The following is a 17,143-nucleotide window of genomic DNA, read 5'->3' on the forward strand; positions in this document are numbered from 1 at the left end:
GGGCTGGGTTTCCAAGACCTGACGTGTGTCTTGGAATTGTGGGGCTGGCCCTGGGCTGTGGGATCGGGTTTAGGAAACCAGGACGCTGTGTTATACTTGAGGGGGGCCAGGAAGCCAGAGAAGTCAGAAACATCCAATTCAAAGAGGCAGAGGGAGGGGAGTGCCATGCTTGGAGCTGAGAGCCAGCCACGGGGAGTCGGCAGATGTAACATGGGTTCAGGTGGCCCAGAAAGTCTCCCAGAGGTCCCCAGAGAGGCCCTGTGGGAGAGCAGATGGATGGGAGGGCAGGGCCAAGGGAGCCACGTGGCTTTGATAACACTTATCATTGCTAATGAGTGAATTGGATACTTTTGTATGGATTAGACATGTGGTGATGGTTTTTGACTGTTCTCTTTAAAGGGAATGAGGGCAGGAGTCACCAAGCTGAGGGATACCATAGACCACAGGCTCCTAGCCCTCTTCTATCGGTGGCTTCACATCATTCACAGGTGCAACACCCTCCCATTGGTGACATCTTCTGAGACAGGAATAATACAGGGTTGTCTTAGGAGAATAGAAAATTCCAGGCAGCAGTTTCACATGACTAGCAAAAGGAAACTGTTGAAATAGCCATAGAGGCTACGGGCTGATAAGATCCTGAAAACCGGGGTGTGGACCAAGCTGGCTAAGACTGACTGCATCCAACATGGTGCTGGATCTGACTAGATTTCACCTGGGACCTCATTATTCACTCATTAACATACTAAACACACACCCACCAGTGCCATGACCGTTCTGAGACCACCCATATTTGGTGTAAAAATGGGTGGCATCACAGCTTTGAGAGATCGCCATCTTTTTTCCAGGAATCTTCATGAATATTCCACCCCTTGGCCAGGTGCTGTGGCTCACACCTGTAATCTCAGCACTTTGGGAGGCTGAGGAGGGCAGATCACCTGAGGTCAGGAGTTCGAGACCAGCCTGGCCAACATGGTGAAACCCCGTCTCAACTAAAAATACAAAAATTAGCTGGGTGTGGTGGCGGATGCCTGTAGTTCCAGCTACTTGGGAGGCTGAGGCAGGAGAACCACTTGACCCCAGGAGGCGGAGGTTGCAGTGAGCCAAGATAGCACCATTGCACTCCAGCCTGGGCTATGAGAATGAAACTACATCTCAAAAAACAAAAAAAAAAAAAAAAAGAAGAAGAAAAAGAAAAAGGAAAGAAAGAAACCCATAGAGTAGAGGTAGCAGCCCCAAACTCCACTGTGTGTCTCTCTCTTGAGTATACCCACACCCCCTTTTCTTTTCTTTTTTTTTTGAGACAGAGTCTCGCTCTTTCGCCCAGGCCAGATTGCAGTGGCGCTATCTCGGCTCACTGCAAACTCTGCCTCCCGGGTTCATGCCATTCTCCTGCCTCAGCCTCCTGAGTAGCTGGGATTACAGGCGCCCGCCACCGCGCCCGGCTAATTTTTTGTATTTTGAGTAGAGACGGGGTTTCACCATGTTAGCCAAGATGGTCTCGATCTCCTGACCTCGTGATCCACCTGCCTCGGCCTCCCAAAGTGCTGGGATTACAGGCGTGAGCCACTGCGCCCAGCCCCCCTTTTCTTGAGTGTGTACTTTTCCCTTTGCAATAAATACTTTCACTATTTTCTGACTTGTCCTTGAATTCCTTCTTGTGATGGTGTCAACAGCCTTGACACAAGCTGGGGTCCAGGCCCCACCGGCATTTGGGGACTTCCTCCAGCCCACCGGCATCACTTTGATTACATTCACCCTCTCCCCACACACACATCAAGGAGGAAAGAAAAGGGGAGGCAGCAAATGCTCACACCTAGAATCTTGGATGGGGATACACCAGAGTTGGAAAAAGTCTTCTGGAAATTCTGCTGCCATACCCCTCCACCTCCGCAAGAATGTGCCTTTCCTTGTTGGGAATCACAGCTGTGGACAGAAAGAGAGGGCGCTGGAAGCGCAGGTGCACAGTGGAAGTCAGTAACAGCGTTTATTGAACACACGAAGTGCGGAGTACGGGGCAAAACACTGGAAGGAAATACAGTGGAGGTTCGACAGCTGTTGTCAGCCTCATGAAGGTTACATTTGATTTGAATGGTGAGAACACCGGTTAAGCATACACAGACGTGTGTAAACAAGCCACAGAAATACACACATGCTTCGTCACTACTACACGCTTATGATATGAGATTTCCACAGGAACTGGGGTACAGGAAGCCACTGAGACACACAGCTTAATTGAAGAGCAAAGATACCAAGTCTCTATCCCAGGGTTCAAGTTCTACCTGGCTACTCTGGGGATGAGTGGGAGCTACCAGAAGACACTAGAAAATACCAGAGAATGATGATGAATGTGTTTTCTTAGCTCTATTAGCCACCGTATTTCAAACTCAAATTAGCATTCTACTTTAGCATGATATAAAGGCAGTTAACAAAGTACTGACAAAATAGAATTATGTCAATTTTTAAAAAAAGAGTAAAATCAGACCCTCTTAAGGACAAAGATTCTAGAAGTTAATGCCTTTTAAAATTCTTTTTAAAACAAGCTTCCATACATGAAAGACTTTCCAATAAATTCAGTGAATAGAGGCATTTTACCACTCTGTATCTGGGAAATTGTTTTTATTTTTATGTGCTTTTAAAAATTTTGTAACTTTTTTAATGTGCTTTAAAAATATTTTAAAGTAGGGTTGCCAGATAAAATACACGATGTATTTTAGTGCATGACATGTGGTCATCCTAAAAGCTATTCATTGCTGACCTGAAGTTAGAATTTAGCAGCTATTTTTAGGTTAACAGGCCTTTGGAACTTCCAGAGCTTCCCAATAATGGGGGGCCTAATTTATCTTCATTTATATGCTAACACTGCTAGAAAGAAGGACTTATTCTTCTGGCAGGAAAATTGTAGATAATGTAGGGCTTACTCAAATATTGGAGAGATTTTCATTTCTTACACCCTTTATTGTCACCATTTTAGCAGTGCGTGTTTGAGTCAGTTGAATTTTTTACCTTGAAATCTTTGACTGAGGTGGCTAGTGACAGATAGTAAAATTAGATTGCAGTCTGAGGAACAATCTGGCTTGAAATGTCCCCTGCACTAGTCACACACTCAATAATTTCTTCTGTTAGCATGTGACAATTCCCCCCTCCAAAAATGTGACACTCACATCTTGTCCCATTACATATCTGTTATGCTATTCATCATCACTTCTTGTCACTCTCTTTCCTTTTCCCCTTTCCACATTGAATTTTTTGGAGAATTGAAATCCTTGTGTGCCATACAGAACATCAGGCCTGGATCAATGGACGGCCATAGCCCCATGGAAACAAGAAAAAGCAAAGCTCACTTCCCTGATGCCTAGAGGCATGAAACTATGAACAGTGGTTTTGTTTGTTTGTTTCCTGTTTGCTTCCCACACTAGCAGGCAAACTTGCTTTTGTCAAATATGTTCACATTATTGTGTGTAAGCAGACAGGACAGTGTTGCTCTAAAAAAAGTGAGAAAGAAGTCTTGGTAGACTGAACTGATACACACTATTCTAGAACTGCACTTCCTGGTGTCTGAACGTACAGCTTGTATCTTATTTGAGATTTCTAAATTAGAGGAGAGATATTTCAACACTAATTCTGCTAATAAATGAAGTTCGCATGAAATTTTGTCATGAAGGAATGTAAAATTATAATACTAGCTGAATTCCTATATCCAATAACTATTCTTTTTTCTAAAGAACACCAAAGAGTATATTTATATGTAAAGAACATAATTTATGTTTGGTTTACATGTATACATAAAATTAGCAAATTATTAGCAAGCATATAGATTGCATTTAAAGGCATGGACAGCTTTGACATTCAAAAGCTATTTGTTAACTGAGTCCAAGTATGCCGGTTTTAATTCTGGGCCTGATTATACGTGTTTCTACCTTTGGCCAGGTAGATGTAACTTACAATGCTCCTTTGTTCCTGGAGATCTTTTCCGGGAAGACGGAAATATAGATGAATATGAGAAATTGAGTTGAGGCAAAGAAGTCGTGAGGTTTAATATCACCATATAAAGGAGAAATTAAGTAATATATATCATTAAAATAGAAAAAATATTCCCATGCACCTTCTGCCACTTAACATTCCTTAAAGTAAGATAGCATTCCATCCAGCTATTTGCCTTGTACTCTTTTCTCTTTAGAAATGCTAAATTCAAGGCTGGGTGTGGTGGGTCATGCCTATAATCCGAGCACTTTGGGAGGCCAAGGTGGGAGGATCACTTGAGCCCAGGAGTTTGAGACCAGCCTGGGCAACATAGTGAAACCCCATCTTTACAAAACAAACTACAGACAGACAAACAAACAAACAAACAAACAAACAGCTAGCCAGATGGTAGCACATGCCTGTAATCCCAGCTACTATGGAGGCTGAGGTGGGAGGATCACCTGAGCCCAGGAGGCAGAGTTTGCAATAAGCTGAGATGGCACCACTGCATTTCAGCCTGGGTGACAGAGCCAGACCCAGTCTCAAAAAAAAAAAAAAGAAAAGAAAAAAAAGAAAAGAAAAGAAGTAAGTATTAAGTTCAAACTTCCATCTTTCAGACATTGCTTATGCTATTCTGATGACAACTAGCTTATGATTCCGAATGTTCTTGGCCAACCTGAAGATGAAGAAATCAGGCTGCTGTCGTACCCGGGACAAAATGGCCAGACAGGGTTTGCTTCCTGTTCCCTTTGTGGTCACAATGAGGTGGAAGGCTACAGCGGATACATGATAGGGTGATGGGCTCCCTGCAGGCAGAGCAACCGCCACAATTCTGCATGAGCAGAAAAAGCAGAGCATGGAAATGTGTCACAGGAGGAGTGAGAGCCCACCTTGGATGTTCTAGAAGGTTTGAAAGCTCAGTAGGCCCCACATCTCCGTTTTGAACATGTGCTTGGCAACTCCATTTGCAGTATGAGCCCTGCTGGACTCCCGTCCCTGGCCTGCTGAGGATTTTCTGATGGTGAGTGTTACTTAACATATCCTGCTTTGAACTGCCTAGAAACCAATCATGGCCCCACTGGAGCAGTGCTCTGGAATCCAGATGAAGGATGAAAAGCAGACCTTGAAGAGTTCCCACTGGAGATGGAGCCTTCCTTCTCCATCACCTCTGCTTCCTTCTCTTCCTGATCTCCTCTTCCGTTCTTTCTTCTCTGCCTCCTCCCTGCCTTCCTTCTGCAGTGGAGGGTCAGGGGACATCTCACTGGGGTGGCGCCGAGGCACTCATATGGCTGTACGAGAACCTGGACAGAGAGGCTCCTGTGGTCCTGCCTTCCTCCTCCTCCCCCACCTCTCCCCTCGCCCCTGGGGGACCAGGATTGGGGCAGCAGGGGAAGGTGGCCATGAAGCCGAGGCGGAAGCGTTTGTTCATGAAGCAGTAGATGATGGGGTTGACGCAGGAGGAGGTGTAGGACAGGAGGAGGATGAAGGAAATGGGGGTTCCTGAGAGGCGGCGCTCTGCGGAGGCGGTGTCGTAGGCCCGCCAGGCGTTGGCGCTGAAGATGGGCATCCAGCACAGGAAGAAGAGGACCACGATGACGATGAGCATGCGGATCACCCTTTTCTTGGCCATCAGGTTGGCTGCGGAGCTGTTGCTCCGGATGCGGTTGGCCCTGCTGCTGCTGCCAGTGGACAGCTGCCGGAGCTCCAGCTTCCTCGGGGGCCTGGTCTTTTGCAGGTAACACCCATCGCTGTCCTCATATTTGCCGCTGCTGGTGGTGCTAGGTTTCCTTTCTGGGTGGGCAAGAGACATCACTCATTGTTGGGGATGGGTCATGCCCGGTAGAAGGCATGGAGCTCCCACTCCCCTCCATCAAGAAGTCCAAACCAAACAGGAACCGAGAAATGGCAGACAACCTGGCCTTACACTGATACGGGTAAGAATTGATCTATACTAGTTCTTCCCTTCAATGAAATGCTGCTTAAAATGGATAAAATATATAATAAAAACAACATCTTATGTATGTAGGTTACAAGAAAAAAATTATTAAAGAATGAATATTCACACTCTTCTCCTTTCCTTCATTAGCTCCCCAGAGGGAAGGTTCCTGCTTGCTGGGTAAGATTCCAGATTGCTTTTATGATAAGGAATCTGGATAAGAAGAAAAAATCCCATGAAAACCAAAGAAGCTAGAGAGACTCAGTTATCTATGTAGTAGAGAGCTGAGTTAGGGCATGGAGTGAGAAGGGAAAAGCTATGTCAACAAGGGTGTCAAGGTCAATTTTCATGGACAGTGGATTGTAATGAATGGAGAAAGAGTGAGGCTTTGTGGCCACTGCAGGGTGAAAATAAAAAGGAGAGAGGATGAGGAGGAGACAACAAAAAGCCGGCCGTGGGTTAGGAATCAAATCCCTTCCAGTACCTTTGGAGAGACACAAAACAGGCTGGAATTACAAGTAGCTCTGGTTATGGAAATGGGTCTGTTTGAATACAGCACTACAGAACAGCTGGCACAGAAAAGGCCTTGGCTTGTTATTGGGTTATATGTGGGTTACTTTATTCCACTCAGAATGCTTTTGAAAGGAATGATTTCCCCATTTTACAGATAAGAAAATGAAATACTGGGCCCATGACTGTGCTTCTTGACACAGAGTATCATAAGAATACTTAAAAACTTTTCCAACAAACTTTACGTACCCTCTGGGTATATCTATTTAAATGATAGAAAACAAGCTTTTGTGCTCATTTGGCATAAACACACAGCTACAAGATAGTTACCTTTAGCAGACTTCTTCTGGCTAGCCTCAAATTTTATTCCCTGGTAGAGTTCCAAAGAGATTAATCCATATGCCACCATCATCACAATTCCAGGAATAAGAAAGAGGATGAGTAACAGGAATGTGTGCCTAATGAAATCAAAAGAAATCCAATAACCAGCAACTTTAGGCCTTCAAACTCAAATGGGAAGGAATGAATAGGGTTTATGTTTATTTTTACTGGCCTGAGCAAACACATTAATTACTAGTATTTAATATCCTTGGCAACTTCATGTCTGGAGATTCAGTCATTATAAGTTGTTTACTTCTTTTCTTTTTTTAGATGAAGTCTCTGATGAAGGACTAGTTTAATTGGAAAAGTTTGGCGTAATTCTGTGCTTGAAAGAAGTCTATGTATTAAAAAGAATGTAAGCTTTAAAAAATGAGAGTATGTGAATAGCATTTCAATAAAGCTGTTTTAAAAACCCTTAAAAATTACTTACATACATCGAGGATTTCTATGTGCTACATAGAGGCTAAGCATTTTACATACATCACTACATTTAACTCTCATAATAACCATTGAGGTAGGTGCTATTGTCTTAATACCTACAGCAGAGAGGAGGAAACTGAGACTTAAAGAGATTAAATAATTTGTCCAAAGTCACACAGCTGGTAGCAGAGGTGGAATTTGAACCCCCAAAATATGATTCCAGAACCTAGAAGCTATGCTTTTAAGCATCACGGTATACCATTTGCCAAACAACAGAGTAATCAAATGCTTAGGTGGGGACAATGGAAAACCTTCTGGGTCTTACAAAACATGCCATTCTGGCTGTTTCCAACCCATACGCAGCTCAAACATTTACGTGGGCGTCCATTCTCCATGACCCTGTGAGGCTAGCATAGTGGCATCATCATTCTAGTGCCTGGTTGGGTAGAGCTATGCTTTTTCTAAACATCTTTGATTCCTGAAGAATCACAGCCCCCTTCTTTATGAGTCTGGCCCCTAAATCACTTCTGCAGTCTGGCATGTGTGAGGTTACACGATTAGGCCATAAAATTGTCAGAGGCTCATGGTGGCTGGGCCATTTCTCACTTCAATTTGACATGTCTTGATAAGATTCCTTTTCAAGCCTTGGAAATATTCCTCTCATTTGCAACGTAATTCCTTTGTGTGTGTGCTACTTGGTTGAAATGAAAGGAGGAAAGCAAAAAAAGCAGAGATGATCTCAGTTTGGGGCTGTTACTCAATGTCTAGTTCCCTGCTTCTAAAACATCCCTGGAATTGGTAAATATAATACCCTGCAATTTGTGTAGCCTTTTTTATAATGACATTTTTATGAACATATTCTCCTTGGTATCTTACAGCCACCCAATGAGGTAGATTTTTAAAATATCCACACTGTTAACTCCTTATAGAGATAAGGAACCTGACGTTCAGAGAGCTTATGTGAATTTGCCCAAGGTGTGCAGTTAGTAAGCAAAGGAACCAGTATTAGAATCTTGCGTTTTTATTTCTGGTAAAATGCTCTGGGTAAGTACCGGAGCTGCTGCAGCTCTAAGAAAAACCATGTGGGATTTGGGACTCATTCCCTGCTCTGTCTTAATTCTTTAGAAAATCATTGCCAGGTGCAGTGGCTCATGCCTGTAATTCCAGCACTTTGGGAGGCCAAGGCGGGAGGATCACTTGAGCCTAAGAATTCAAGACCAGCCTAGGCAATATAGTGAGACCCAATCTCTATTTTAAAGTAAAGATTTTATTAAATAAAAGAAGGCCGGGTGCGGTGGCTCATGCCTGTAATCCCAGTACTTTGGGAGGTCGAGGCGGGTGGATAACCTGAGGTCAGGAGTTCGAAACCAGCCTGACCAACATGGAGAAACCCCACCTCTAATAAAAATACAAAAAAATTAGCCGGGCATGGTGGCGCATGCCTGTAATCCCAGCTACTCAGGAGGCTGAGGCAGGAGAATTGCTTGAACCTGGGAGGTCGAGGTTGTGGTGAGCCGAGTTCACACCATTGCACTCCAGCCTGGGCAACAAGAGCAAAATTCCGTCTCAAAAAAAAAAAAAAAAAAGAAAGAAAGAAAGAAAAAGAAAGAAAATCATAGCTCTACAATTAATCAGCCTAACCCTCCACTACAGCATTTAGAAGCATACTGCATAATGATTAAGCACAGAGACTCTGCCTCTTCCTTAAGTTTGTGAATTGGGAAACTTAACCTTTCCAAGTCTCAGTTTCCTCAACTGCAAAACGGACACAATAATAATAATACCTATCTTAGAGTGTTTTCAGAGGATTGACTGAATGAATATATGCATGGCATTTAAAACAGAGCTCGCCAGCTAAGTGTTTGCTATCGTGATTATCCTAGAACGAGGCTAGAAAGACCTTCTCAAAACGTCTCCAGGAAACTGATCCCCCAACCACTCTGGGCAAGGCATCTCAGTTTTTCATAATATTGCAAAATTACATCAAGTTGTATTTTTAAAAATAAACAATGCAACCTTACCAGGACTGCTGCATAACATCATTTGGCAGTAGAAAGCGGCACATATTCGCGGTCTGGTTGTTATTTTTGGTAAAAGGCACCAAGTTGCTATAAATGGGGTACGGAGTCATGATGGTAAAGGAAAGGCACCAGGTAGCAGCAATCACCTTCAAAGCATGGGATTTTGTCTGCCAGACCCGGGACTGTAAGGGTTTGCAAATCGCACCATATCTCTCTAGAGATATGGCTACCAGATTAAAGGTAGATACACTCACAGAGGTGCCTGGGAAAGGAACAAAGAAGCCGGTTATGTTGACTCTGAAATCCAAAGTTTATTTGCACATTAGCTTGAATATATCTGATCTGCACAGGTTTGATATCAAAGGAAAACGCTTGGAAGGTAAAGAAATATTGTGTATGTATATTTTTAAAAGATGATTTATTCTCAGCTTTGTTCCAGAAAGGGTTTAAGGCAGTTAAAAAAATGGATTTGTAAATACATCTCATTGCCAATTTTTAATAAGTTTATTGAGCTTTGATTATCACCTAACACCTGCTTAGGCTCAAGGTGCTCATTAATTAATAACCAAGGGGATGAAATTCATTCTTGCCCCCACAGAAGAGGTTTCTCTAAAATCTGAAGACAAGCTGTAATTTTGAGTATGGTCTGCATAGTTAAAATGATTTTTAAAACCCGAGATTCTCAAGGGCTCTGTGACCCTGAAAGGTCACTGTGATGTGAGCCGGAGGCATGAAGGTTTTTTCTAAAAATTTTGAGTACATACTGTTCTTAATAGTGAAACAATCTATATTTCAAAATGCAGCTTGTTGAAAAAATAAGTAGTAAAAAAGACGAGGGAAAATGCCCCATACAGTAACTAAAGGTTTCTCTGGGTTGGGGACTAAAGTCTCTTGTCTTATTGTTTTTGTTTTTCTGTATTTTGTAGAATGAGCAAGCATCACCATTACAGTGAGGAAGATATTAAATGCACCTCATTTAAAATCATGTATTTCTTGGCTGGGTGCAGTGGCTGATGCCTGTAATACCAACGCTTTGGGAGTCCGAGGCAGGCAGATCACTTGAGGTCAGGAGCTTGAGACCAGCCTGGCCAACGTGGTGAAACCCCATCTTTACTACAAATACAAAAATTAACCAGGCATGGCTGCATGTGCCTGTAATCCCAGGTACTTGGAAGGCTGAGGCAGAAGAATCGCTGGAATCTGGGAGGCCAAGGTTGTAGTGAGCCAAGATCACACTACTGCACCCCAGCCTGGGCGACAGAGCGGCACTCCATCTCAAAAATAAAATAAAATAAATCATGTACTTCTTGGTCTTAGATGGCCTATGGAAAAAAAATTAAAATAAAAAATGAACAAAATCATGTGCTTCAGCATTGCCCAAAAAGCTTAACTTCCATTATTTTTGTATTTGTATATGTATACTTATTAAAATGTCCTATTATTTCCTTAAAATTCCCTGTAGAGTCCTTCTGCTATAAATTCTGTCAATGCTTCTGAATATCTCTTACCAAGATTTCTTAAACTTCAGAATTAATATAAATTTGGGAGCAGAGGTCCTGAAACTGGGTCCTTAGATTCTCCTTATTCTTATGGATATAAACTAATTCTCTGAAACTATATCCAAAAATGTCATTTTTCTAGGGAGCCTAGCTCTAGCTTTCCTTAGAGTCTTAAAAAAGTCTATGACCCCCAAACCATTAACTAAAAACTCATGTTCTGGGGATAGGATTTGCTGTGTTTTACTGGATTTTACTCTAAAGAGTTGATGACATTTAGAGTGAAGAGTACGGCCCAAAACTCTCTAAGACTCAGTTCTGCATAATGGATCATCAACAACTATAAACTCACTGGCAGGCAAGCATTCTTTTTCTTTTTGCTACAAATTAGGACCTAATGAATGTTAATTATTAGTATTGAGGAGACTGCAAAATTAAGAGAAGAGCCTAAATTATTGGAATTAAAAATCCAACAAAATTATTATGGTATTGCAAATACTTTCAGAATGATGTTGCTTTTCTTTTGCCCGATAAAATATTTTTTATGCAGTTGAAATTTACATAACATAAAATTAACCTCATTTCAAACTGAACAACTCTGTGGCACTCACAATGTTTTGCCACCATGAAAACACTCATTTAAAATCTCGGTTCACATTCTCTGGTTAAGGTTCCCAAATAGTATTACCATAAGATATATATGGATGGGCCTCGGATGTCTACAGTGCTAGTTATTATTATTGCTTCATTATTTAACAACGATCTTTTTCCTTTGTAAGTTTTGTCTTTTTTTTTTTTCAGAGGACTTGGACATGGATTGACACATTCTTGGTTTTTGGTGGCACGAGGGTCAGTAATTCACCATCATTTTGTCAGTGTGGAATCCCACTTCCTCAACTGGGAAAAATGAAGACTTATAAGGCTTTCTGGTCATTGAAGACTGCCCTAGCCTAACTCAGTTCTGCATATTCTGCAAGGCTTAGGTCAGAACAAAAAATAACTCCCTTCTTATTTCCCATCTCTGCCCTTCTCCCAACTAATTCTCAGAAAGGGCAAGGGACTAGGCAATCTGGCACCCAGAGGGGACCAAGAAATGTGTTTTTGTTCAACTTTAAGAGAACCACAGCAGTTGGCAAACTGAGGTATCATGCTCACCATTGTGTGGCTACTAATCTGGACTCAAATCTCAGCTCTGTTGCTTACCATCTGTGTGGTTTTAGGCACATTATGGACCTCTCTGTGCCTCTGTTTCCTCCTTAGTGAGACAAGGAAGAATCATTGCATTCACTTCATAGAGTGGTTGGGAGATAAGGTAAGATCATGGAAGGCAAAGCACTTAGTACCACATCGGGTGCATAAAAGCACTAAAAAAATTTAGCTCTTATGATTTTCATTACCATCATTTTTGTTTGGCATAGGCAAAGAGCTATATATCTCAGCCAATCAGGGTCAGCTTAGCGACCCCATAGCCCCCAGGAGCAAATTCAACTCCTCATCTAGGGGCAGAGACCTCTCTCTCTCTCTCTTTCTTCCAGAGATGGCCCCAGCTTTGGGGAGAACAGGCTGGGAAGTGAATCCTGAGAAGAGAATCTGAAACTGTGATAGAACTGGTTTTCAAATAGCCCCTGTTCCCTAAGAAAACAAAAGGAACAACTGCAAAGAACCCTCCTCCATCATGCTCACCCTCCCTAGAAGCCAGGACTCAAGTTGTGTATAGATCAGGACACAGTCAACAGCTTCCAGAAAGGGATAGAGCAGCTTAAAGTCACTTCTGACTTCAAACAGAAGCAAGCAAGTCCCTCTTCCCTTCAAATAGAAGCAAGCAAAATCAACTGCCCCTGTGTTTTCCTATCAATTTATTTCACTCTTAGAAACTGACCTCCGACATGGATGATGGGGACCGACTTGTGGGGAACGTATAAGGATGACTGTCAAGCCAGCACCCATGTCCGTGCACACAGCCATGCACAGCCTGATGTTCTGTGATTCAGCCCTCAGCAGGGCTCCTTTGCTGTGATTGTCAGAGGTTTGGGAAGGTCTGGGGCTGAGTGGGGTCTGGGGCAAGCTCCAGAAAGAGTCACCAGCAGCAACTTACCCATGAAGTAGGTGGTGGTCTTGCAAACGGCGCTCCCGAAGATGAAATCCTTGAGCAGATTGGGGATGAGGTTGAACGGCATGCAGAAGAGACAGAGCATGAGGTCGCTGACAGCCAGGGAGAGGAGGAAGATGTTGGTGACCGTCCGCATCCGCTTGTTCCGAATCAGCACGGTGATGACCAGCGTGTTTCCCAGCACGCTGAGCAGGAATATCAAGGAGTACAAGAGAATCTGCACCGCTGGCTGCCACTCTGCAGAGAGTAACAGGAGCAAGACGGAGGGATGGAGGTGATGAGAGCAGAATGCTAAAACCGAAGCCAAGGGTGAATTCCTGCCGATTTTCCCCCACCGGGGTGTACATCACTGGACCCACCATTCCTGTCCTGGCAACATTTTGCGGAAACAAATTGAGGAAAGCAGAGACTGAATTATTTTCTTTTTAGAAGGTTGGTTTGTTAAAGGATCACTCAGGGAACCACTTTTTCTTAAGAACAAAGCTCCTCAAGTGAACAGTGATCACTTTCTTTCCTGGCTGCTAAGCATTATTTCACTTTAATCACTTCATGCTGGGTTTCCCCCCAAGAAAAGAAAACAGCTGCATGGTGACAACACCTTTTCTGCTGTGCTTGTAAGTTCAGGCTTTGACACTTGTAGTCCCTCTTGCTTCACTCAGCTTTTCCTCCCCTGCTTTTGTTCCCCCAAGTCCTATTCATGAATGCCCAACTCTCCCATGGGGGACAATAAGAATATTTGACTCTATTCTGCTTTTTAATCTCTTCTCCAAACTTCTGAACATATGACTTTATCTAGCCTTGTCTCACAATGACTTGGTTATATATATTTTTTATCAGCCTTGCCTTTGCTGATTTCTCCCACAACTCAATAGTTTCCTGAATTAAAATAACAGCTTCCGACACTTACCTTTGGAAGGACGGGGCTGATCCAAGCAGAAAAGCGTCTCATTTTCGAGCCCGAGTTCGCAGGGAGGAGTGATGTTGCTTCCATTCACAAGAAGGCTGTCAACCACATCCATCCTTGCCTGCTGCTTTCCACCAAGTGCTGGAGAGCTGGTGAATTGCTCACTCCCGGCTCATTCCTCTAATGACCGAAGCGTCTCCCAGATGCAACCTGCCGTGGAGGAGCAGGGAGGGAGTGATTTCCAGGTGTGGGCTTTTTCAGCCATTCCTAAAGGCGACTTGAGTTCACTCACTCCAGCTGGGCAAGCATTTGTACTCCTGTTGTGGAAAAGGCAGTGAGCACAAGCCAAGCCTGCTCCACCTTCACCCCGCCCCACCTCCCCCAGCCCTTTCCTGGGCCAGTCTTAGGGCCCTGAGTACAGACAGCCTGGCTACCCGTTAACCATTCTCAGAGTGTGGCTGCTTTTTACACACATGTGTACATATGCACGGACACACACACACACACAGAGGCTTCCCCAGTACTCCTCTATATAGGAACCCGTCACCATCCCAGACGTATGCAGAAGAAAGCCCAAACCGGCTGTGTGAGACAGGAACAATTAACACGGTAACAGATCCGATAATGCAGACCATCAGGCCTAAAGAACACGGAGGGACTGTGTTCTACCTCCTTATAGAAAAGCAATTAATGCCTTTTTAGCTTTGGAACCATGCCCGGTGGTGTCTGTGTGGACAGAACTGCTGGCTCGTTGTTAAGTTGCTACTAAACACAGTGTTGTTTCTCGTGGTCTCTGCCCTTGTTAACTAGGATTGAGACACTTTTGAACATAGGTACCTGGGTCCTTATTACAAAAGATGTTAGTAAGATTTCCTCTTCATTCATGAAGTCTTGCGTTCAGCACATCTTCATTGAGAGTCAATCATTTGCCAGGCACTTTTCTAGCATGTCAGCAAATAATGAGAAGAATTATTTCAGGTAGTAAGTACTACAAAGGAAGTAAAGTAGGGAGATGTGATGTATACAAACAGATTAGGGGCTGATTTTTTGGGGGGCGGGGACAGGGTCTTGCTCTGTTCCCCAGGCTGCAGTGGAGTGGCGCGATCATGGTTCACTGCAGCCTTGCTCCCTGGCTCAAGCAATCCTCCTACCTTAGCCTCCTGAGTAGCTGGGACTATAGGCACACACCACTAAGCCCAGCTGATTCTTTTAGTTTTAGCAGAGAGGAGGTCTCGCTATGTTGCCCAGGCTGGTCTCAAGCTCCTGAGCTCAAGCAATCCTCCTGCCTTGGTCTCTGAGTGTTGGCATTACAGGCGTGAGCCACTGCACCTGGCCTGGGGCTGCTGATTTAGAAGGGGTAGTCAGGAGAGGTCTCTTAAGGAGGGGACTGTGATCTGAGACTGAACCACAAGAAGGACAAAGTCTTGAGAAGATCCCGGGACAGCTTCTCCCAGGCAAAAGGAGGAGTATTTTTAGCAGAGGTAACAGCAAGTGCAAAGGCCCTGAGGTGGGAATGAGTGTGGCCCCATTGAGGTACAAATAGATAGAAGTAGGAGTGAGTGAGAGGCAAACAGCAGGACGTGAGATCAGAGAGGGGGGCCATCTCAGGGTCCTGGGTGTTCCATGAAGCTCTGTGGTGCTGGAAAGCCCTTCAACCTCCATTGCACAGATTATGTCCTAAGTTCAGACCGTTTGGAAAGCAGACGACAATGGCTGTGAAACCTGCGTTTCTGACGCCCTGCTTGGCTGTGCTGAGACTTGGTCCATTTGCTAGATACCCGTGGGGCTCCTTGTGTACTGACAATGCTTCCACTGGCAGAGCTGCATGCTACATCTTGCTGAGTCTCTGCCAGACACAGAGGAACTAACGCATTTTTACTGTCAGTGTGGGGCTGGAAACACAGTGGTGCCTCTTTTCTTTGAAACCATGAAGACCACATGGTTTGGGGCATTTAGTCACAGAAACAAGAAGGGGAAGGGACACTGGAGAAGCTGTGGATGTTATTGGGAGGACAGGCTTTGGCATCAGACAGACTTGGGATCAAATCCTGGCTTCACTGATTACCTGCTAGGAAATACTGGGCAAATTAGTTTCCTTCCTTCCTTCTTTCCTTCCTTCCTTCCTTCCTTTCCTTTCTTCCCTCCTTTCCTCCTTTCTTTCTCTCTCTCTTTCTTTCCTTTCTTCCCTCCCTCCCTCCTTTCTTTCTCTTTCTTTCTTTCTTTCTTTTCCTTCCTTCCTTCCATCCTTCCTTCCTTCTTTCTTCTTTCTTTCTGTTTTTTTTTTTTTTTCTGAGACAGAGTCTTGCTCTGTTGCCCAGGCTGGAGTGCAGTGGCATGAGCTAGGCTCACTGCAAACTCCACCTCCCAATCGCAAGCAATTGTCGTGCCTCAGCCTCCCAAGTAGCTGGAATTACAGGTATGCACCACCAGAACCAGCTAATTTTTGCATTTTTAGTAGAGACGGTTTTACCAAATTGGCCCGGCTGGTCTCAAATTGCTGACCTCAAGTTATCCAATCGCCTCGGCCTCCCAAAGGGCTGGGATTACAGGTGTGAGCCACTGCGCCCAGCCTGGGCAAGTTTCTTAACCTAAGACTCATTTCCATCTGTCAAATGGGGATCAGAATGATTTAATAGATATTTGTTATGAAGATTGAACGATTGACTCAATGCAGTGTCTGACATACAAAAAATGTTCAATAAATCACAGGCAGCAGTATTCATAGCCTTCCTACGATAATGGCTATTTTCCTTTTACAAATGAGAAGGCTGGGACTCACAGTGGCCACATGCTTTGCTGGTGAGAACCAGTGGTGGATTTCCCCTCGAGGACCCTGCAGACCCCATCCTCACACCACTTCCCATGGCATGGAGCTTTCCTTCCCTATTCTAGCATCATGTAGCCTGTTTGGAGCCAGGGCTCTCGTCTCTCTTCCTCCTTCCTGCTATGAGTCCTTTTGTCTGAATCTTCCCTGTCTACAGATGATGGACCCTGCTCACTGGGCGATGACCCAGAGCAGCTGTGTTCTGATGTGGGAAGGGATGAGCATCCAGAGTTTTGGCTGCTGCTTCAACTGCTCCAGCTGGGCAGACATCACCAGCCATTCAGGGTGCCTCCTGCTGAGGCTCGTCAGGCCCATCAGCAGCTGCTTCAAAAGCTGGGGGGACAGTGGTTCTGTAAGTCCAAGAACCAGAAGAGCAGAAGCCTGGGCATTGACCTGCCCTGAACCAAAATGGAGCCCAATTTGGGACAAGTTTCTCCTTTCCCTTCCCTTCCCTTCCCTTTCCCTTTTTCCTATTCTGTTTCTTCCTCCTGCTCATTGGTTGGCAGGAAGTGAGAGTGGGAGATGTGGTGGATGCTAGTGATTTTGTCAACTCATGGTTGGGGGGATGGCAGCATATTTGA

General features: G+C 44.3%; 1 protein-coding gene across 1 annotated transcript; it reads right to left on the bottom strand.

The window, feature by feature from the left end:
* Window positions 1-1,966: 1,966 nt before the first annotated feature.
* CCKAR (cholecystokinin A receptor) lies at window positions 1,967-14,074 on the bottom strand. Its single transcript, XM_003826843.4, has 5 exons — window positions 13,742-14,074; window positions 12,820-13,071; window positions 9,229-9,490; window positions 6,737-6,864; window positions 1,967-5,751 (listed from the first exon to the last, which is right to left on the bottom strand). Exons 1-5 carry the CDS (start codon window positions 13,851-13,853, stop codon window positions 5,219-5,221), a joined length of 1,287 nt encoding a protein of 428 aa, XP_003826891.1. The 5' UTR covers window positions 13,854-14,074; the 3' UTR covers window positions 1,967-5,218.
* Between the last annotated feature and the right edge of the window lie 3,069 nt (window positions 14,075-17,143).

The sequence above is a fragment of the Pan paniscus genome, chromosome 3 (assembly GCF_029289425.2).
Source record: "Pan paniscus chromosome 3, NHGRI_mPanPan1-v2.0_pri, whole genome shotgun sequence".
Taxonomy (NCBI): domain Eukaryota; kingdom Metazoa; phylum Chordata; class Mammalia; order Primates; family Hominidae; genus Pan; species Pan paniscus.

What these genes read in the sequence shown, in the direction of transcription:
- CCKAR (XM_003826843.4), bottom strand. Translation starts at nt 13,853, where the DNA reads ATGGATGTGGTTGACAGCCTTCTTGTGAATGGAAGCAACATCACTCCT. An exon ending in GATGTTATGCAGCAGTCCTG is followed by an intron (nt 6,865 to 9,228) that starts GTAAGGTTGCAT and finishes TGATTTCATTAG; the next exon opens with GCACACATTCCTGTTACTCA. An exon ending in CCAGAAGAAGTCTGCTAAAG is followed by an intron (nt 5,752 to 6,736) that starts GTAACTATCTTG and finishes TTGCCCACCCAG; the next exon opens with AAAGGAAACCTAGCACCACC.